General features: G+C 38.3%; 1 protein-coding gene across 5 annotated transcripts in view; it reads left to right on the top strand.

Annotated features, from left to right (window-relative positions):
* celsr1a (cadherin EGF LAG seven-pass G-type receptor 1a) overlaps positions 1 to 24,377 on the top strand; it is a 103,358-nt gene that overhangs the window by 44,981 nt on the left and 34,000 nt on the right. For all 5 annotated transcript variants that reach the window (XM_040149064.1, XM_040149055.1, XM_040149081.1 and 2 more), the window contains exons 4-6: positions 2,978 to 3,200; positions 5,052 to 5,167; positions 7,101 to 7,189. In XM_040149064.1, coding sequence (XP_040004998.1) covers positions 2,978 to 3,200; positions 5,052 to 5,167; positions 7,101 to 7,189 — 428 coding nt within the window. The remainder of the gene's footprint in view (positions 1 to 2,977; positions 3,201 to 5,051; positions 5,168 to 7,100; positions 7,190 to 24,377) is intronic.

Below are 24,377 nucleotides of genomic sequence, written 5' to 3'. Positions count from 1 at the left end.
ACTTAAAACAGCTCTAGTCAATATTTTTGCATTAACAAAAACAAAAAAATACTATTGGTAATGTAAAATTACAAATAGTCTCTCTCTCTTCCTGGAAGCTGTAAGTCAATGTGACTACATTACATTCACATGTTAGATGAGCTATGGGAAGACTCGGAAGCTTTCATCATTCCCACTGAAATCACTTTCCGAAATATTTCCTGATGGTAGTGATCTTCCTCCCATAACTTCCCCCTTGTACATCTGATACCTGAGTGACTGTCTCCTCTCCTCTGACTCTCCCTGATAGAGCTTAGAGGGCCTCTGACAGCCTTCATCCCTCTTCTCCCTCTTTCTCTCCCAACGCTCTAACTCTCCTCTCCTTCTTTTCCTCTATCTTATCTGATGTAATTACGTGATTATAACTGCCTTTGTCACTCACTGGCCCTCTCTTGCCTTCTTCTACTACTCACCATGTCAGTCTTCTCCACTCAGCCATCATATTTCCCTTACCTACATCTTGATACCCCCGCTTTGAAGGTCACAGTTCAACTCCAGATAGTCAGGGCCCATCAGAGGCCATTATGGGGCTGATGACAGCGGGGGCCTGCTCTGTCCTCCTTGGGTTTCCTACATTACAGGGAAACAGATCCTTATAATTCCCCCTCGGAAAAAAGGATTATGCTGAGGAGAGAAGGGCCATTAGCTGGTTCCAGGAGGTGGTGTTGGGGGTCTGTTTGTGGCGGAGAGATCTTGTCTGGACAGCAAGTTGAGACACAGCACTGAATGGGACATAGAGGCACCTATTACAAATAATATTACAGTCAGAAAGAGGTCTCCTGGTGTATTAGTGGAGGAATTTAAATGAGTAAAGCCAGGAAGCTGGGCCCAACTCATTGAATTTAGACAAACCTAGATCCGCATGGACATTCAGGAAGAATTTCCCTCTGAGAGATCCACTGCAGTAAGTAACTGAATTAGATATAATATAATGTAATAAATTTGATATCAAGATGGCAGTAATAGACAGACTTATGGCAACACCCAGTAAACCAAAAAAGTTACGGGCACAAAAGACCTTATACATAGTGGTCTCCTGGAGGATTTGACCATACCTCGACCAACTCTCAACTCCCCAAAATAGAATATAGATTGGTTCACAGCGAAGATGGTGGGTCCAGGTTACTCAGTAGAGAACAGGCTTATAGTTGAAGGCATTATGCACCACAATAACTGAGACTGCTGGTCAGTCATTTACTGGACCTGTCTGGAACATATTTTATATTATCGGTGATCATTGGCCAGACAGAGCTGATGCAACGTTTTCTTCCATCCTCTGCACATCTCCATTCCATTATTAGTTCAAGTGCAGCTGTAAATTAGAAAGTAAATGTCACAATCTCTCTCTGTCTAATTTCTTTAATCATAATGGTTCTTGAGAAGAGGTGCAAATGTTAAAAACAAATGCACAAAGGATGCTTTTAGTTAGTGAGCATTACCTGCCTTTTTATTTCATTAGGTCTAAAGTTCTTTGGACCAGCAGTTAAAGGTGCTATTTGCATTTTTCTGGTAAACAAGAAAAACTTTTTTGTTTAAATTGTTACTCACCAAAACACATTGTGTGTATCGCTGAGGACAACCATGCATTCCTTTCTCATAAAACACTTGCAAAGCAAATTTTTATTTAAGTATATATTAAGTATTTGAAATTGTCAGTTGCTCACATTCATGTTTGTTTGCTAGTCTTCGTCTTCACTTTGTTGGCACTTGGAGCATCTGAGGTGGATCAAATTCTGATAATAAAGAGTCATTTCGTTGGGTTTCTGTTGCTCATAAATATATTTACTGTTTTACAGCTGCTCCTTTTCCTGTGATCATGTATGGGAAACATGCATTTTGGACCAGTGTGTGCCATGTGATCAGTTTCTCAGAATAAAGGACTTATATCCATCCAAACTATTTTGTTCAATTTATCAACACTCATATTTAGAGAAATCTGTAGTACTGATGAATGATCATCTGGACTAATTTAGATAGCTTTGTCCAAGTTTGATTGAAAGCTTCAAGTTCAAATAAGTGCAACTCTGGGAAATATTGGACATGGCTAGTTAGAATACATCTGAAATAATTGTAGGAATGCAGTGTATTAATTCAAGAATGGATGTTTTCTGTAACTTTATAAAACACAAGCTGGAGTAACGCTAAGAAGGATTTAGCTGGTCAGCTTTTATCTGATCTTTATATGGTTTAAAAGTATCAGCTTGCCCTGGATTGGACTTAATGGGGGGGGGGGTATCATCCCTGTCTTTACCTTCTTTCTTTCATTCTTTCTTTCTTTCTTTCTTTCTTTCTTTTTGTGTCTCTTTCTTTCTTCCTTTATTATGTTTTTGTCCACTCTCCTTACTTCTCCTTATCTCCCATCCTCTCTTTTCTCTCCAAATATGACCAAATTACTTTCTGGAAAAGACCTGTTCCTCCCAGAAGAGGCCTATAAACAGGGCTTTGTAGTTGCTGCTAATTTTAGACAGAGATATAGATAGAGATAGCTTTTCTTGAAATGATGTTTTAAAATGGGCCTTAACAACATAACACTAACACTGTTTTGTAATCTGCAGACTCAATGGAAGAAGCAACAAATTAGTAGTATATGTGTGGTTGATTGACAATCAAAGGCATCTTTTTAAAACAACAGGATTCCAATCAGCTGATATAAAGTCTGTATTTCAGACAATGGTGGACAACATGCCTCAAAGAAAAGATAAAAGGATGATAATAAATTGATGAGGTGATATGACAGGTAATTTATCATTCACATATCAATGCAATTGCAACACACAGCTCATACATACATACAACACTATAAAGACAGGTTTAGAAGATGTCACCTGTTCAAACCAAGGCAGTTGTCAAACCCAGTAAAGAATAAAATTAAAAAAAATAGTTTAGGATGGTACTACAGTACAGACAACAGTTGCAACACAACTCATATGTCTCATAGGTGAACACTGTGAGCTGAATGCATCATCAGGCCGTTGTGTGCCCGGTGTGTGTAAGAACGGTGGCAAGTGTGTCAACCGGCTGGCTGGTGGTTTCATGTGCCAGTGTCCACCAGGGGAGTTTGAGAAGCCGTACTGCGAGATGACCACCCGCAACTTCCCTGGACAGTCCTTCATCACCTTCAGAGGCCTGCGGCAAAGGTTCCACTTCACTGTCTCCTTCACGTAAGTACTTTCTAAGCTTAATTTCTTCTTTTGTTCCTTTCTTCTCTTCTTCTCTCTTTATTAATTAATACTAAGTACCAAACACTCTCTTTCAAATAACTATGTTTGGATGAAATTCAATTCAAGATAAGGATCACTGTCTACGCCTGTCAAGCTTTCAAATCTAACATTGCACATATACTGTTTAAATGATAAAAGTGGCAGATTTACCACTCAAATTTTTGATTTCAAACAGTGGTGGACAAAAGCAGCTTGTCATTCCTAGCGAGCAACTTTTGATTTTTCAGGCCTTCTGGCTGACTTTTTATGTTGCCAGCTGACTTGTTTTGAAGGGAGGATCTTGTTAAGGGTACTTAAATGTGCACTTTAAGGCTACATACATAATAATTTGCTGAAAGACTGTGGGCAAGGCTAACAGCTCACAGGAAAAACTTAAGCATCCTTACCAGTTGATTATTTATGCAGAAAAAGGAGATAAAGAAGAAAAATAAAAATTAGTTTTTATTCTTGGTTACTGTAGTTAATAATGTGCTTGCTGGCCTTGGAATTAACGCTAACTTACTACTGTACTACGGTAGTAAGATAGTAAACACACTATTTAATCCATCATTTACACTTTTACAGTTGTGGTTTTGGTTTCAGAGGCTAACAAAAATACACCACTCTCCAAAACTTTTAAAATGGTGAATATTGCTTTTAAATATTGGAATAACTTGAATATATTAATTACTAAAAGTATGTGGAATCCGATTCAAGTATTAGATTTCCGTTTAAAGAGTTTTGTAAAGATGTATAAAATTTGGGAATTACAAAATGTTTGGCTGTTATACTGTCTGAATAATAATAAATAGTTTTTCTTACCTACTTGGGATTGCTACACCACACACATTTCTACTATAGGCTGTAACAGCAGTACGTCTGCAATACCTGTAGAAGTGTGTGTAGTAAATGGTAATTTAGGGAGTTTGAAGAGCTACACAAATAAAAACAGTTCAGTGAGCTAAAGTGTGTCAACGGGACATGCCAAGACACGTACACACTTTTCCATTTTGCCTCAGTTCCCTCCTCTAAATACTAACATGCATATACACATATAAGAGCAAAGAAGACACACACTGAATGTGTGACTTTATGATGTGTGCTTGTGTTCTCACATTCTCAAACAAACTGAAACTGCTGGAGCAAAATAACCCTTGTTCATCAAGTTTTTGACACTGATACGGTAAATATTATGTAAAGAAAAAGTTTTATCCCGTGTTTCGTTACCAGTAAAGGGTAAAATTAGTTTGATAGCGTGAGTTCATTAAAAGCATGATGGTTAGAAAGGTTTGCAGTGCAGTGAAAACAGGAAAGGCTGTGTGATGGGTTTCTCTTATCGGTGTTTGGCTACAGCCATCCTGACTTCCTGCCCTCCTAGCCTCACTGGCATCTGCCGGCTGACTCCTCTGTCCTCAGCTTACACTCCTAACACACACACAAACAGCCACGCATGTGAACTTTGTACCCTCGTAGAACAAACACAGGAGAAGGTACTGGCTCAGTTACCAGGTCTTTCTCCCTCTCTCACATATGGATACGCTCATGCATCGTCTAAGGCAGGGGAACTGTTTCCTCTCTGCAGCCCACCGGCTTTACACATCCTGCCTTTCCTTTCCAAATGACTTTTCCTCAAGATCTCCACTGTGCTTTCATGATAAAGCTATCTGCAAGGCCTTCAACGGTTCAGTCCTGGTCGGTTTGAGATGGATAGGTGCTTTTTGGTTTAATTGCACCAGTGTTGTTCATGCTGTTCCTCCAAGTATCAAAATAAAAAACCTAAAAAACCCTAAAAAATCCCATCTGTCTCTGCAGGTTTGCTACCAGAGAAAGAAACGCACTGCTACTCTACAATGGCAGATTTAATGAGAAACATGATTTCATCGCCCTGGAGATCATTGACGAACAGATTCAGCTCACCTTCTCTGGAGGTTAGGCCTCATAATGTGTGTTTGTCTGCAAGTGTATATCTGGGGACTACTTACAGTAATTGTTGTTAATATCAGCTACATTGTAAGTAGGTTAATGCAAGTGTAAGCACACTTTATCTAAAGGGACTTTCACAAAGAGCTGGCTAAAAAATTCTTATCAGCAGGTGCTTTCTTTTGACAAGGGTGTTCAGAGTTTTAATATGTTTATTTGTGTGTGTAAGTATGTTTCTTTGTGTGTACATAAAAGGGATGGGTGTGTGTTACTATTTTGAAAGCAGCTGCTGCCTCAGAGGGGGAGCTCCAAGAGTGATTAAGTATTTCACAGATGCTTAAATGGCCAAAAAACACCTCCATATTACACACATGACACACATACACTAAAGCCCATGATAAGCAGAACATGACAGAAACTTGACTTTTTCAAAAACATGTTTTAAAGCATGTACACACTCACAAATATGAATACACACATGCATACTCACACATGTAAAGTTCAAGCACAATCAAAAAAACAACCACAATCATTGTTAAAACTGATAACTGTTGGATTGCAAATCAAACACATAATCTTTGGACTGATGATTGTTGTTTTCAGAGTTGGTCCACGTTCTCATGGTACCATACAGGGAGGACTCCAGTTCAATATGATTATATTGGGTGAAATCTTTTTGGCAACCAAGCCAAGTCCTTGTGCCCTAGTTCAGATCTTAAATATTTCTAAATGCTGAATGCATGAACCCTGAATTAAATACTTGCGAACAGGCCAAGTAATACAATCATTCATTAACAAATACTTTGCCCTTTCTGTTCTTTTTGTTACATGCAAAGCCAGGAAACAGACATCACGTATTAACTCTCTCTCATACACTCATGTACAAAGACACACGCATTTCTTGTCAGTGTTGCTGATTTCCAGAGCAGCGGATTCCAAGCTGCTCCTGCCTTTGACAAACAGAGTAAACCCCGAGTTAATCTGTTGCCATTGTGCTCTACAATCTTCTCACTGAGAGGCAGTGATGCTGGAGACTAATACTGGCTTTCCCAGCAGTTGATTTATAATCATGGTGTGTGTATGTGTACCTGCGTGAATCAGTCTGTATATCAGTTTAGGACACAGAGTTTTCCTTTAATGGTAACATACCAATAACCTGTGGAATATATTTAGTGAAGGAGAAGTTCCTCCTCCCATTTGCTTGCATTAAAGCAAGATTATTTAACTTTTGAAAGACGATAAAACACAATATTCCTCTTATAAATGAAAAGTTGAATTTATAAGAAATAAAGCAAACCATAACTCAATTCAATTCACAAAGGGGTTTTTCAGCTACAGCCTTTCTTGGTCTGGTATGACCAGTAGTTAATAGTGGCAAATGTCTGCTAACAAACATTAGCTTATAATATCTAATTGTAAGCAAACTTTAGATAGACACTCAGTCCGTTTTCTGACTTTCCAACTCCTCTCTGCTTGTGTTGGATTTACATGTTAAAAAAATGTCACAGTTAAACATTACAATGGTTTTATTCCAAAAGTAAAATCATGATTAAAATACATTGTATATCATCAGGAAATATGTTTGTTATGTTCCCATTCCACTCACAGAAAAAGTTACATACCGTTGTCTGAAATTAATAATGTGAAGATGTTAAACAAAAACTATGCAGCAGATGTAAACAGCATCTGTGCTAAACCGTTTAACTGACATTATATTCACTATTCACTTTTGCTGTGTTTGTCTTTCCTGTCTCCCCCCATTCACCTTCATGAACTTCATTTCCCATGCTATCTTTTCTACCTTTTCCCTCTCTTGATTTCTCTATTCTACCCTCCCTACTCCATTTTACTTCCCTCAACACTGTTCCTGTTCTCCTATATGTCCAACCTCTGTCCCTTCACTCTCTTCCTCTTTCTTCCCCTCCTTCCCTTGTCACCAAGGTGAGACAAAGACCAAGGTCTCTCCTTACATCCCAGGCGGGGTCAGTGATGGCCAGTGGCACTCTGTCCAGCTCCATTACTACAACAAGGTAAGGAACTTAATCAACCAACTGACGACAGCTGCTCCTGCTTCAGTTGACTTTTTAGCACTTGAAAAAATCAGATGAGGATAAAATGAGTTTGCAGCTGCAAATATTGAATTTTTCCATAAAGTGCACAGCCCATATTGAAGGTCATGATCATGGGTGAGCAAACTCAGCAGTTATAATGCGGGAGTGAAGCGTATGATATGTGGCTTTCTTTGAGGCTACTAAACCGTTGACCTCAACTGCTGATTTAGGAAACTATCTTAACAGTACTAGTGACGTTAATTCTGACACAAGTTCGCCTCTCAGCCTTTCTGAAAAAAGAGCAGAGGCATGGTTTCAGCTTAGAGTCGAAAGTCCATCAACCGTATTTTCCCACCAGACAGTTTTAGTACATACATTATATTTTTCTGAGTCAAAGGTAGATTGTCTTCATATGCAGTTTATGGATACTTTCGTAATGGTACAATCTCAGTTTAATCTTAATCACTGACAAAAGGTGGTTTGTAAGGTTAGTTTTTTTCATTCACAGTGTCCATAAGTTGTCAGTGTCTTTCCTCTTTACTAATTCCAATCTCAGAAAAGAGACAGCGATTATTTCACAACTCACAGCTCATGTAACCACGTTGTAATATAGTATTAGAAAGGCTTAATATTGCAGTCAATTGCTGGTTTTATTATCCAACAAACTTCCAGAGCTTGTGGGCATTGCTCTTATAACATTAAACCAAACAGGAAATAAGATAACAATGGTCTTCTGAGCATGTACATCCAATAGTTTCATGTCTGGTTATTAATTTTATAATTTGTGAGAATTTATAATCATAAGTTTTTCAGTATCTGCAGTAACAGAAATAGCAATATTGTGCATGAAAACTGTGAGTTTAAGTGTAGCATTATTAATAGGACAATTATCCTCATTCTTACCTGGACAAAGATAAAAAATAACCATCATCTTCATGGTGTCTCACATCATCAAACATGTGAGACACCATCTGCTAGCCTTATCTCATAGGATAGCCTTTCAAAATTAATATACTAACTGGTATGCATGTGCTGTGCTATGCTGTTACAAAAGACATCAATCCCTCTTTTTTCACTTTTTTTCCCATCTCTGTTCTTTCACTTTCTGGCTCTTCCTTCATGTATCCGACGCTGAAAGCTGTAGCGTCACTGGCTTGACCCAAGACATCCAGCATCGTATTTCAGTAGCAGCTGAAAGCAGATGAATCAGGCTACCATACTGTACCATGTTAGCCGCAGGGTCACATCTGTATCTATTGTTTGAGTTGCATTTAGGCTTTATGTCCCTCTCTTCAACAGCACTGCCTTTATGATGGTAGAGACAATGTCTTAAACCTTGTATAGCTGTGTTAACGTTGCTGCCAGGCTCCTGACTACCACAAGTATTGTTTTCAGAATACAGTGTGTTGGCACTAAAGACCTCTTTGTTATGATTGTCTATTGGGTTGTCTATTGCTGTAGGGATGTCTTCATGGAAACAGGAGATTAATTTCCACGTCCGGACTAATTTCCTGCTTGATTCCTGTTCTGTGCAGTTTACTTCACTTATTTATTTAGCTTTACTGATCCTATAGGCTTCCTTTTTGCTGCTGTGACATGCAGAAACAAGTAGTATGTACGCAAACACACACATATATTACACCAGTTTGTGAGTGTGTAAAGTAAGGGGTATGTGCATTCCACCAATGTCAGTCTTAATGCAGAGCAGTGATTTCCAAAGATGGTGACACATTCCGTTAAATTAGCTCGAGGCTGACTGTAGCGTTGACACAGGGTCAGCTTTTCTTCATGTTTTGAATGGATAGAAGTTGGATTTGACTGATGTTAATTTAATCCTACATCAATTGCTGGAGGGATTTGGAAATGTATATGGCTGAAAGCAGTAATGTTTTCACGATAGATTACACATGTTGACATGTGAGTGTGTAGACGTGAATGAAGGCACACATGTTTGCCCTAATGAAAGAGCAGTCACTCTTAGAGACATACGCACATGTGTGTGTAGGTAGCATTGCTTGCATAGCTCAGAGAGACTTGAGAGAAGATCAGAGCCCAATTCTTAAACTGTGATGTAATCCAGATTCATGTCATGCAAACACACACATACACTCACATATATAAATAATGTTCCCTCTTTGTCCTAATGTTATCTAATGGGAGCTTTTTAGCTGTTTTAGCTATCATAATAAGTAGCCAGTTGCTCATAGTGCACTGTAGTTATAATGTATTTAAGTGTTTACTAAGTGGAGAGTTATATATGTCTAAACTAAAGAAAGGGTTACACCAAACAAACAAAAGTATTTAGAGGTTAGTTGTTGCTTAATATTTACACCCAGTCACTGCTATGTAGCTATCTGAGAGTGAGTAAAGAATAAAAGGTGATATGGAATATGGGTAACATATCTGACCTGATGCTCGAACAAAATCCCGTTTTTATAATGATGTAAAATAGATTTTAAATTGCATTTCTTAACAGTTATACAATTGCCCCAAACAACCAAACATTAAACCCCATAATGTTAGCCTAATAATTTATAGCCTAGCCTAGTAGATGATGTGAAAGTGGAGATTCACGCATCTCTAAATCAAAACGAAAAGTTAAAAGAGGCGTTATGGAATATGGTCAATGTGTTTGATCTGACACCTGATCAGAATACTGGTTCATAATACACTGAGAAGATTTTAAATAACATTTAGCCAAACTAACATAATGTACGGCTGTAGCTCAGGTGGTAGGTTGGGTTGTCCACTTATTGCAGGGTTGGCGGTTCAATCCCCAGCTCCTACTGTCCATGTGGTAAAGTGTCCTTGGGCAAGACACTTAACCCTAAGTTACCTCACTTGTAAGTTGCTTTGGATAAAAGTGTCTGACAAATGAGTTAATGTAAATACCAAAAATTATAAATATTATTCCAATAATGTAGATCAGCACTATAGTTTACAGTTTATCACTATAAACTTCATGAATACTAACTGTGAAACTAATATTTCTCCTTGTATCAATATACAGTATAAATAACAAAAAGTAATAATATACTGTGATACTTCTGACTTTCTGTTATGATTGTTTTTGATTGAATGGTGCTACAATTGTTTAAAAGCAAACCAATTTAAACAGTACTTAAGTTTTTACTACTAAATCTCTAGTTTGAACCTAGCTTCTATTTACAAAGAACACGCAAACTAAGTAATAGATTTATGAACAGGTAGTGCAACCTAATCCAGTGTTATTCTTCCCACATGAGTCCCAGTTGTTTTTTAACGGTCCTAACAGGGCACTCACACAATACAGACACACATGTACGCACGCACAGATGGTGATTTATTGGGTCAGATGATGAGGCGGTTGAAGTTGTGCAGGGTTGTATGGGTGCCCCCTTTTAAATCCGCTTCTACTTTCTTCAGAAGAACCAGTGTGCCTCTGCTAAAAAACAGAGGTCAGAGGTCGGGGGGGGTTGGCATAACAACAGACATGGACTTGCCATTGTTGCAATGATCTGGGTCGATTGGAAAGGTGTGTGTGCATGTGTTTGCATCTGTGGGGGGCAGACAAATACAGAGCTACTCTGGGTGTGTGTGTGCATGTGTGTGTGTGTGTGTGTGTGTGTGTGTGTGTGTGTGTGTGTGTGTGTGTGTGTGTGTGTGTGTGTGTGTGTGTGTGTTTGTGTTTGTGTGTGTGGGTGTGTTTTCGAATGTGTGCATACGTCCATACCACTATTAGAGATGTTACACAATAGAATGGGAAGGATAAAGACATTTTTGAAATTCCATGGTGCAAAGTCTCAAGGTCAGTTGACTGTGTCAGCAAGGCAGCTCTAAACAGGAAACACATAGACACACACACAAATACAGATAAAGCGCATGGATGGGTATTCTTGGAGCAGCAGGAGGTTTTGTCTCAGGTTTTGATGTGTGCTAATTACAGGAAATGATGTCTCTGGTTGCAGGAAATGATGTTATTTAGGTGGACACTGGGCAGGATGTCAGTTGTATCATGATTGTATCTGCCAGGCCACCTGCATTTAAAAAGTCTACTGAAAATAGGGCCCAACAGACAAGGAATGGCATATTTATCCTGTTTCCATTGAATTTTATAATAACCACAATCAAAGTCTCACCATAATATTTCCATTTCAAAAAATTACTATTTTATAATAGAGGTTTTGTCTTGAAAGAAACACAATATTTGACCCCGAAAACAGTAGTTCTTAATCTTGAAAACAAACAACAGACCCTGTCCACTGATGAAGACCAGGCAATGGGGTTAAAAGCTCAGGAAAGAGCTAGTAGATGGACCTTGAGTTGGAATTTGAGTTAATATTTTGGTCAAACTCTAAATGACACTTTTAATCACAACAAGTACTTCATTTTCAGCATTTAGCATGCACAGTAATCCAGATTTACAAACAGTGATTACAGTATAGATTAAAGTATATAATGGCTGTTGCACATCAAACTCTTTTAATTTTTTGCGATTTGATGATCGCCATAAATATTATATGTATCAAACCGTTTGTCACAGTCATTTATAAGATTTTGTTACTTATTTCTTGTGGATTTGCAGATATTATTACTGATGAGAGTCTCATTTGTCACTTCTCATTTCATTTGGCTCAGAGTGGTGACAGAAAATGTGACTTTGTGACTTCATGCCATATGATTCATTACATAGGCCTGCAGTTCCAGGCAGAGTTATCTAGATATTATCGGTTAGTATGATCTCACATGGGAAACATGAAGACAATTAACAAGAAAGAATTAGCAGAAATCTTAATTATATTTGCATTCTTGTTTCGGCACCTATTCCTTAAACAATAACAAAGTATGAAAAAAAACGCTTTTGAGTGAATCCCCAATTAACTGTAAACCACAGCTACAAATAAACTATAATTAACTTCCATATGATCCATCCACATGCTTTCAAATTCAGTGAAGCAGAGCATGACTGCAGATATGACAAGCCTGTGTGTTTGCAGTATTTTTATAATGCTCCTTTACACTGCACACAGTACTGTTACACTGTCTAATATAGGCTGTGATATTTACAGCTAAGGTGTGTAGACAGCATTCCCAGACAGGCTTAGTTGGCTCTTATTATCAGTGAGTACCAAAAGTTCACTCTTTCTTCATCTGCTTTTCCTCCGTCACTCTCACTCTGGTGCTGTTTACATGGCAGGGCTTTAATCATCAGAGCATAAGTGCAAATTACTTCACAGAATAGCTTGAAGTACTTTTTGAATATACTGTTGTGTATATTTTTGCATTACACCTCTCCTGGGCTGAAACAATGATGTAACTCAACCACTCAGCTGTATTTAGAAACCTGTTGGGTTAACTCAAATAAGCACAAGTCTTTATATAAAATTGTCTGTACTTTTGTGTGGAATGGAAGTATTAAAAACTTAAAAACACAACACCAAGATACTAGTAGGGTACTACTGCCTTATATATTCCTTCTGTTTTTGTGCTGTGGCTATTCCAACTTAACTTTCTAAACATCAACCCCCTGATTTGGGGGTTTTCTTTCTCTAAACAAATGCACTATTAATTTAGGCAAAGTTTAAAGTTTTAATCATAGTTTTAATGTTGCTATAATCAATATTTTTGTAATAACAATAGACCAAATGACAACTTGTGATGTAAAAAAGGGTCGCTTGTAGTGACAAACTCCGCGGTACTCCGCAGCTCCACACATTTCGCATCCCAGCATCTTTCAGCTCATTGTTTTGGTTTTACGGCCCACAACTTTAATGTTTTGGTTCACTCCAACAACTATCGTCAATGTTGTTGTCAATTGCAGGAGGCAGTTTTAAGCGAAAAAAAAAAAGCTCTGATAAACCCTCTGTCTTATACAATATACATTAAAATCCGGTCAAAACCCAAACTACCCAATACACTGTCACTCAAACATTAAATGTTTTTATTTTACGTGAATACAAATATATTACAAATTTAGCTTTGTCTTACTGGTCTTCATTAGGGGAATGGCTTTGAACAGCAATCCCAGTCTATGCTATAAAATAATACTGTACCTACTCCTCTCCTCCATTTGTTTCTCTCTTTTTCTTTCTTGCCTCATTGTTGATGTTTCAGGGTTTATTGGGTTTCCAGGATGAGCTGATATGCAGTCAGACACACATACACACACACACACACATTCTTTTACACATGCACACAGTGGAGAATTGCTCTTAAAATACACTGCAGAGAGCCTATAAGTGGTTTTGTAGTTGTCATCTATCTCCTGTTGTTGTAGTTTTATTGCTAATAGTTGAAGCCACATTTGGTTGTCCTTAGTGTTCCCTCTAGGTCTAATGACTTAGATGGACAGATGCATGCCAAAGTAGGTGTTTGACTGTGTCATGGCAACACACAAACACACACACTTCATCAGCTATGCAAAAGTATGAACACCATGCCTATTTGTGGTTATGATGAAGGACTGCCACATCATGTGTATCTACACGAACACTGGTGCAAGTTTGAGGATTTCTCTGGTAAGTGCCTTTTAGAAAGGTTAAGTAGTTATTTTTTGATGTGAAGACCAAGTCTCTGCATTCCCCCGCAGGTTGTGTTTTTAAAGGAAGAGGCCATGTTATTCTTTGTTCTTCTTGATGTATGTTTCCAGAGACGTCAAGCAGTTAAAGTTATCATCGCACATAAACGCACACGTTGCATACCAAGATACCAGAAACTACTCTTTTACTAATTATAAAGCAATAAATTTGTGGCTTTTTAGACTAAATTTGAAACTACCTTTGTTGACACGTGGAAGCTGGTTTTGGGCTTTCAAATGCTTGTGCCTAAATGGGCATTCCCCGTCTTTTTCCTGCTGTAAATTTCACCTGTTCTTCACATAGCATGGTACTTACAAAAGCGGCAGTGCATGAGTTTTATCCTATTGCGTGATTTTGGGGGGGGTGCTTTTGAAGTGGGCATAGAGGAATTATATTTTGCTATGGATACCCTTATTGTTGGCAAACTGGCTGGTAGCAAGTCCAACCACAGACACTTCAGCATGCTTGCCTCTGCACACACACGTAGACTACACGCACAATATTTCTCTTAATATTTCGGCTTTCATGCTGTGCACCGAAGGGTGCAAACACTGGAGAAACACAGTTCATGCACATATAGATACAAACCCCCAAACATGCATATACAAACACAAAGCACATACATGCACACTTAAGAAAATACTATAAATGTATATACTTACATGCGTATAAGTGCAGTTAATACAGCATTTCATGCACTTGAAAATGAGGCAAATTAAGTAATATTTGGTGAAACTTTCACATAAATATGCACAAACATCCCACTCACACACACAGTGATGTGGCTTGGTTGTGGGCTGCAGGTCTAACGCGATGTCTCTCTCTTACGGTGTCTCTCTCCCAGGACGGGGGGAGTCTGGTGGACTCCAGTGGGGCTCTGCGGCTCCCGCTCTATACTGCCTGGCTGGAGCTCAATCAGAAGGAGGTAACATCTGACCTCTAGCCTAGTCCCCGCTGGTGCTTTTTTTTTTCCGGGGTCTCATTTAGTCCCTGCTCTGCTTCTAGCACAGTCAGGTGGACTAACTATACTGTACATGCTTACCTCAGTTATACAGAGGTAACATGACCTCTAACAATAGGGTGTTAGCTCGAGTTTCATGAGGCTCCGGTCTGGTCTGGACTTTAGGATTTAAGTAGGTTTTTGGTGCGTTTCTGGTTTTAGTTTGTCCATCAAAGGTTTGTGGTACTAGCTCCAATGTAACCTGGCTTTCTTCTATCTCTCCTGTTTTTGACATCTGGATGAAGTTAGGATATGATGTGCCGATTTTGACTGTTTCATGACTTAAAGGTTCCCTGTGGAGTTTTTTGTAAACAAACAAAACTGTTTTTTCTTTGCTTGTTACTGCCACCTTTTGTCGATCTGTGGAATAGTGTAACACCAGCGGAGGAATGAGCATCCCGTCACCAACAAAATGCATGCTCGTGTGCATACACAACATAAACAAAATGGGGACCAACTTGTCAAAACATTGCTATTTAGTGCTACAGCTGTTCAAAAACTCGACAAGGTGACCATTAATAAAAGAAATTCTTCAGTTCACTATCTTTTCCTGTGTCAGCCTGGTTTTGCATGTTAAGGTACTCTTGCATTCTTCTTCTAGAATATTTAAAACACATGGTGACATAAAATTAACAGAAAAAGTAATTTTCTTAAATTCATAGAGCTTGATTAGGAGTTTTTAACACATGCCGATCTGTTTCTGTGGTGTAATGATGAAGTGTTTTGAATGTTGATGCATTGTAGCTTTGGATGATACTGACCTTGCTGTACTTACTTCAATCAACACACCCCATTCGGGGCTGTGCAAATATGTCATGTTTATCCAGAGAGGTAAGGGTCTGGGCTGGAAAGGCAGGTAGGGACAGTTTTGAGACTGGGATGAGTCTCATGGATCAGTCTTATGTCTTAGTCTTATGGATCAGGCTTGTGGGCTCCGTTGCAGAACATCTGTCTCACTGAGAAACTGCGTCATTGCATCACTGCTGTGTCATCACGGCTTTTATTGAAAAGTTTAAATATACATTCTTTTTATCACTGTCCTTCTCTACATCTTTGTGTGCTTTGCTTCATTTCCTTGTCTGGCTGGAGAAGCTACTCATATCTAAAATGAACTAGTGGCATATAAGTGTAACAGAAACAGTTACAGCCTTCTTGCTCATCAGTCAGCTCTCACTGAATTCTTCTATTGAGGTTCGTTCAGGTGAAATAAACATGTCTGAGACTTGGCAGGCAGGCAGACGGGTAGGCAGACACCCAGTAAGAAGTGATTGTGTTTTCCTTGGTAGCAGAGTGGCGGGCCAAAGCACCGATTCTGTCAGAGAGGATTAACAACGCTCAGAAATTGTCAAAGATGGCTCTTGTAATGAGCATGGACAGCAAATGTCTCAAGGCTGACAGGCTTCTGTTTAGACTGTAATTTAGATTGACGGATATGATTTTAGATTCTATGATAAATCTTTTCTTGTGTTACACTAAGATGGATCTCAGTTGTTTCTTAGTGGTCAGTATTACTTGGAGAATTAACAAAATAATAGAGAGATAGTGTTGTATAAAGAGAACTACTACACCCAGTTTTAGGTTTGGTTGTTAAAGGCACCGTCTTCTATATCTCTTCTTGTAATTTACTGGGACTAGTGCAGTGCCCGTTCAAAACATGCTTGTCACCTCATTAATAGTTAAATATGTTATTCAATCATCTAATCAACATCATCTAATTTCCTCGTCACTGCTTTGTTATGATATTAATAATAATAATAGACACTATTTGTCAGATACCTGATCAGAAAATACTGGACCACAAATTCAAAAGGATTGCGGTGACACATACACTCACTTGCCAACTTATTAAGTACAACTAGATAAAATCAATGCAGTATAATACAATAGGCCTTCAATAAAAGAAGTGAAAGAGGTGTTGATTTATTTTATTGGTCATTTTGGAGACTGCTGGGAAACTGAAACTGTACTGGGTTATAATGAGTGGTGTTCCTAATATTTTGTCCATCCCATTTACATGAATAAAGTATTACAAAATTTTAGGAACACCTCCTAGTATAACCCCATACAGTTCAACAGCACCACAAATTACAGCCTCCAAAATGACCATTTAAATAAATCACTATCCTCTTAAACAGAGTCAATAAAAACTGAACATTGGCCTATTGTATTATACTGCATTAGTTTTATCTAGGTGTATTGAATAAATTGGCAAGTGAGTGTAGATGAATTTAATCACTGTGTGTCATAGCAACCCTTTCCCTGAACTGAAGAATCAGTATTTTTACTGAAGAACTTGACTTAAAACTTAAAATGGGTAGGATGTGGATTCCATCAGTTTAAGCCATTTTGTTACTCATACATGGCTGTTAAAGGAAACTGAAAATAACAACGTTAGATGACGCATGATGAAACATTATATTACCGCGAGTTAATAATCCTAATATAGCATGTTAGGGTGGGGTTAAAAGTAAACAAAATGTTGTTGTTTTGCTGTCGCTGCATCTTCATCAAAGTGCTCCACGATGCTTTCGCTTCAAGTGACCATGCATAGCAGTTGTACTGCTTTGTTAAGCCATTTCCAATTTGCAGAGCTTGGGTCTCTCTAAAATAGTTCCACACTTTAGATGATCCTGTGTGAGGTTTTGTAGCTGCAGCTTATTTTCCTGGAAATCCATGCTTTAAACAAGCGCAGCCATCTTTGCAACTTACCATTGTCTAAGCAATGATATCGGCTGCATTGATAAGTCCTCTCAGCTCTAACTTACTGTCGTTTAATATTTCTCTTTTTATGTTTCTCAAGAAATGCTCACCCAAAAACCTTCAATGTCGACACTGCACTTCCTTTTGGTCCTTTAAGATACATATGTGAAGTTTGAAGTTGATCAGATGGTTGGTTGTCGAGAAAATTGGACGGACAGAAAGACAGACAGACAGAGATCTCTCCATTTATTAGTAGGATGTGTGTGTGTGTGTGTGTGTAATTTTTGCGTGTGTGTGTGTGTGTGTGTGTGTGTGTGTGTGTGTGTGTGTGTGTGTGTGTGTGCGCGCGATAGCATATATGGCAGGATTAATGATATTTAGAATAATTTAGTCTGATATTGAAAATATACTGTAAACATTAAAAAATAATAAAAATTGCTATATTATTATTAAGAATATCATTAGCTTGCAATAAGCATATAGCCACTCTGGAACATGTAATTTAAAACAAAATTGGCATGTTATGTACCTGCATCACTAATTGATTATGTAATGTATTTGTAATATGGGAATTCATGATTGATATTTTATTTCAGAATGGAAAGAATAATATATGTAAGAATTACTCGATTTATAATATGATAAAGGCAACAAAATGGAGATTTTGGGGAGCCTGGCAATGGTCAAAGTGGTAGATAATGGACACTGGTGAGTAAAATCTTTAATTTAAATGAATAACCCTGGTTCGTTGAGTAGCATATTCGAAATGTTTTACTATGAGATAAACCCCTTGCATATTCACATAAGCACTTATTTCATTATGCCACCCCTTTATCAGGATGAGACAGTCCTGTAACTAGCCCATAGGTAATCTGTGCAAGCAGCTTATTACGACCCATAGTTAACGTTTTATTTTAGACAACTTAGTACATATAGCAACAAGGCCACATCAGGAGGAGAAGAAGCCAAGCTACTCTCTACCTATATCTCAAGGCTAACAAGCTAAATTGCCTCAAAATGCTTGTTGCTACCTGCCGGGGATACCAGTGCAACTGTCTTCATTATAGGTGGGTTTTTGACCCGTTTGACCAAACAGTAGATTGTTTTGGCTTCGTCACATGCTAGCATACATTGGTTTAGCTACATCTAGCAAGCTTATGGCATCTATGGAGGTGTCCGTTCCAGTCTGAGGACAGTTTAGCGTGTTAGCCTCGAGATCGGGTAGAAAATAGCTTGGCTCCTCAAGCAACAAAAAGTCTTTTATTTTGTTTAAAGGTAGAGGATCCTGATACAAACGTTATAAAAACGGTAGTGTAAATGAATGGGTTCTTCTCAAAACAAGCCCTATGAAAGAGATCAGAAAGTTTTCAGTCATGAAACACCCACATTGATTGAACTTTTATATGCAGTCATTTGTGTGTATGTGTGTGTGTGTGTGTGGGTTTGTGTGTTACAAGTCTGTATGAACAGCAGATGTGTACAGCATTGTGTCATTGAGGAATGAAGATAAATCTGATAAATCTGTCACTACAGACCGCCTTCATACATGACTGACTAAGTTACTACATCTCTGTCTCTGTCTCATGTTTATCTATTTCTCTTCACCCTCTTTCAGGTTTACATTCCTTCCCCGCTCTTCTGTGATGTGAGGGAGTGTGTGTGTGTCACTGTGAGGAGGAAATTTCACACACCTCACCTAGCATGACCTAAACCTCTTATTAACGTTGAGAGAGACAGGCAGACAGTGGAATTTTGGGGAGAAGAGAAAAGAAGAGATCAAAATGCTGTATAGGAAGGGTAGAAATGAAGTTGAGAGAGAGAAATACATAGTTTATAACCACTCTAAACTCCTAGCACTAAAGTGTCTTCCTCCTCCTTCTCTTTCGCCTCTCTGTCTCCTCATCCTTCTCTCTTATCTTTTTCCACTGTATATCTCTTATCTCTTAAATGATCTCTATCGGGTCTTATTTTATTGTGCCATTGCTTTTATTGCCAAACATTAGCATTAATCCTGATGATCTTCAAAGCTTAGTTTAGGTAATGGTTAGACGGTCACTGTTGGGGCACTACGGCCAAGAGTTAGATGAGAAGATTGATACCACTGTCATATCTGTATGCTAAATATGAAGCTAGAGCCATGACGCAGTTAGTTTAGCTTAGCTTAAAGACTGGAAGTAAAACCACAATTTGCCATTTTTACTCTTCAGTTTTTGTACAGTTTAAAAAATGACATATAACATGCCAATTAGTCAGATTTAGAGGTGTATAACAGATCTGAATACCCTCAAAGTCGCAAGTCCACCATGGTTGCAGACCTGTGAATCACGTTAGCAAGCTAAAAGTAGTAACAAAATAAACAGGATTATCAAAACTCTGGTTTAAAATGCAAAACAATCATCAAGACTAAACCCATGTAAGGTCCCTGATCTACAACAAGGAAGAAAAAAAGATTAATCAGGCAAAATAAGTCAAAGAGACAAAACCTGCCTGTAAAATATTCTTTAACAAATAGGTGAAAAACATCAATCAGAAGTAATACCATTATTGTCAGTAGACATGGAGCCAGAAATGTTGATGAATTGTAGAGGGAATATTCTCAATCCATTCCAAATAGGATACAGTTACCCTTACCTCATTTTTAGTGTCATCTGCACATTTGTTTTGCAGCTTGAAAGCTACAAGCCAACAATGGCCGCTGTCCATCTATTACAGTGATAGATAGAAGTCTGATGATGCAGTAAAGACAGCAGTAACATGTTGGCTTGAACACGGGACATCGTAGCCCTATGTAAAGCCTCTGGGAACTCTCTGTGTGTGTGAGTGTGTGTGTGTGTTTGAATAATTCACACTTCTTGGTTTACATAGCCAGAGGGCAGGTTAGGTAATGTGGACACGAAAGAGTCTGTTACTGCCAGAGGAAAGGTGGGACACACTAGCCTGTGCATAACAGGGCCAAAATTCCACTTTACACACACACACACACACACACACACACACACACACACACACACACACACACACACACACACACACACACACACAATGTCCCTTTATTTTGGCTCCAGTTTTTCTCCAGTTTATTTTGAAGCACTAAAACTTTTTTTATATGGATACTTTATGATGATTAATACAGATTTTGTCTTTTCTTGTGGTTAACTCAGTTTAACTCTGGGAAGCACAGCATGCACACATATACACACACACCTCAAAGCTTCAGGAGATCACATTTTCAAATATCCATCAACTGTCCTTTGCATCCAAGACCGTGGACTGTGCCAACTTTCTCCTTTATTATCAAAATGAACCATGTGGCTGTCTGCATCTCCACTAGCTGCTTCCTGCCTTACACACATACACACACACACAAACAAACATACCACTTACTCTTTCAACACACACACTTAAGCACATTCTGCAGACATCCTTCCCATACTCCCCAGACATACACACAAACACATAATCACCACCGAGGATTCCCTCCATACACACACACACACACACACACACACACACACACACACACACACACACACACACACACACACACACACACACACACACACACACACACACACACACAAACACACAACACGCACGCACATTTCAGGGTCATTAGTTGCTCATTTTGACAGTGTTTTAGTTGTTTTTCTCGACTAAGCTGTCGAACTGTGTTTTGCTTGTAACTCAATCTGTGCAGCAAGGCCCTTATCCTGGCTGCAGGGCTGCTTGAGTTATTATGTCGCTTTTAAAGGCAGCCTGGTGGTAATAGTGGTGTCAGTTTGTGCATCTGTTGGTGGGTGGGAGGGGGTGTGTGTGCTTGTGAGGATGCGCATGCTTGGGTTGGTCCTTGTCCTGTGTGTAGACTGATTGTTATTGTTGGGAGAAAGTGTGGGTGTTTTGATTGCCGATGGCCGTATTATTGGTGTATACAGAGGTTTTTGTGCATGTGAGTGAGTTTTATCTGTGTTTGTGTGTGTGTGTGTTCTTCGTCTGCTCGTGTTCCCTGCCTTCCTTCCTTTGTGGCTAGCTGTGGGGATCAAATGCATTGCTATGGCTGTCGCCCCTGGAGATGACACCTTAGAGGGAGGGAATCTTCAACAGCTCTGAGTCAAGTTGAGGGTAAATAAGAGACTCTCATGGTCCCACTCAAAGTGAGGGCCAAGTGCACTTTAACTTGAGGGGTTAGAAAGAAGCCTGAAACTATGTACAGTTCTACAGGCCATGGTTACATGCACATAAGAGTGAAGAGTCTTTATAAAGGAAATCACAAATGTCCTCTTTCCCTCAAGAATGTTTTTTTAGGGGGTTTGACGTAACCTGTAGCTAAAAGATATCTGTATTGAACACAACCTGTTTTATTTATGTAAAAGTAGCCAAAATATCATTAGCACAGACTGATTTGCTGCCTGTCAAAGTGTAAAATGTTTACAGACTTTGTTCGTCATTGAGAATTAAAATGAGGCAGGATGTAAATGTGGAGGACTCTAGCAAGTAGTGAAAACTCCTGCCTAAGATGGGGCTTTCAATATCAGCAAAGATATACAAAGCAAAAATAATTGCGAGAGAGTTATTTGAATAAGCTGAACAGATAGAATAGAATTGGTGTGTAATTATTTGCATTTATAATTTTGAGAATCCAATATTTTCTCAATGATAAAGCTTTACTGTCTTTCTTTGCATGATATACAGTACTTGTTCCGTGTTCATCTAATGAGGGCAATTCTAAATTGGCACAAAAAATATTATATACCGATCCGCTTTGGCATAGGAACTACTTTTAATTCATAAACAGTCTTGTTTGTTAAAGCTCTATTAATGGAGGCTTTGTAAATGTTGATGTAGTTTGCTACCCAAAAGTAGGAATCCAAAGTAATTATTAGAAGAAAGAGAGGATACATAAGAAAACTGCCTTTCAGTCTTTATGGTTAGTCTTCTGCTGTAAGACTTAAATTCTGATCTGTATTTAGTAGTACTTTTTGTTCGCCACAACTTGTGCTTGTGTGACTGACAGTGCAAATTGTTTTTCAATTTTTTTTGTATAGAACATACTATGGTGATTTAAAAGTGTTAATTTTCTATAAAACATCTAGAAATATTCTGGTGTACAAGATGATCGGAACTGGAATTGCTGTTCAATTTTGATGTGTTAACGTTTGCTGGCTTAAATGCACTTAAAATAAGGCAAGATGGACTATTTGCTCTGATTTCCCCAGTATGATACAGTTCATGTTTCTTTATCCCTTTATAAATTTTGTTTTAAACATGGTGGTTGTAAAATCTGAAATCTGTGAAAATAACTCAAATTGGTTTGTCAATATTTTTGGACCTATAAATGTGTGGGCAGCTTTCTAGATCAGGTTTATATGAATTTGTAGTGTCCTGCAGTCTGGGAATAGTTGTATGCATTACATAATGATAAAAACTTATTCAGTTCATTCATTTGTATATAAAGCACATACATTTTTTCTGAATATGTGGATAATAGTTGTACAGTATTGGAACTTTTGTGCCCGAATGGTTATAAACAGCTGATACTAAAAGTATCGTATTGTATTAAGGCTCTTATATCCCTGTCATATTACATACACATTACACATATACCCTAAATACATGTAGTTTAGCACTTACAAAGTATAGACATACTGTACATGTGTGTGTGTCAGTCTATAAGTTATCAGCACATGTAACAGCTGCACCCCCTAAGATTTTGGGTTGCGGGTCCATTATGTATGACATCTGGGTCTCTCCCGTGTTTTGCTTCCTGTCTTTCTCTGTCTTTATCTCATCCCTTCTTCGCTTGACCGAATTCTAAAGCGATGATAAGATTGTAATCAGTGTGACTTCAGATTCCTCTTGAGAGTCTTACTCATAGCGTGATTTTCTTTATCTTCAAGAAATTACCTTTTGTAGCCCTTGAAAACCTTTTGTACAGTTATCACACTTTCCCTCTCATTATCATTTTCCCACTGATTTGAAAAGTAATTTGAGTTCATTGTTTGACATAACCGATATTTGTATGACTTTTTTTAAAGGAACATTTTCTAAATTTTGAGAAATACACTTATCTCTATCAGTCTTATGGCACTTTGACAGTGAGCAGTAGTTCTTAAGGGAAGGATGAATCATTTCTTCTTCACTTTTCCGACTTAACTTCATCAAATCTGTTCACAAGCAAGCTCTAAGCTCTGTGTAGATATTACTCATAAAGATGCACAGGAAAGAAGTAAAAAGGAGGACATGAAGCAAGGACTACTAGTTGGAATTTTTTTGCCCCTTAATTATATTTTATAGGAATTTGTTCCTTCTCAAGATAGTTTTTAGTAACTGTGATGTAATACACTTATATAGCATGTTGTCCAATCAAATTGTTCTACTTTTCTATGGAAAAACTATTTTCTATACAGAAGTGGTCAGTGTAATTTTTCTCTCTACTCTGTTGCTCCTATTAGCATCTTTTCCTTTACCACTGTTGAGTTTCCTTGAACATTTTGGTTGTTTGTGTTAGGGTCTTCATTGTTCTCCTGCTGCTGGCTGCACAGTTCCAACATTTTCTACAGCTTCAGCCTGCAGGCTCTGCTGCTTTAGGAACAAAGACCAGACTTTTGTGTTTTTTTCACTGGCTGCCCACAGGGGACATTCAGTGATGCATATTTCACAGCAGAGCAATTCTTAAGGTCATCCTAATTACCAGGGACATATTTAATTACACTTCTGGCCACAAGTCTATGTTCATTTCTAAACCTGCTGAGCACATAGTATGTATCAACACTAACTCACCTGACTGCAGCTATGATACAAATTTCCTGAAGTGCAGTCCATGGAAGTAGAATCCAAATTTCATAACGACACATTAAATCAAGACACTTGAAGATTTTCAAACAGAGATGTCCTTCTTTTCTGATTTGAGTAA

This window comes from Xiphias gladius, chromosome 2 (genome assembly GCF_016859285.1).
Source record: "Xiphias gladius isolate SHS-SW01 ecotype Sanya breed wild chromosome 2, ASM1685928v1, whole genome shotgun sequence".
Classification (NCBI taxonomy): Eukaryota; Metazoa; Chordata; class Actinopteri; order Istiophoriformes; family Xiphiidae; genus Xiphias; species Xiphias gladius.
This window is presented reverse-complemented; position numbering and strand designations above follow the sequence as displayed.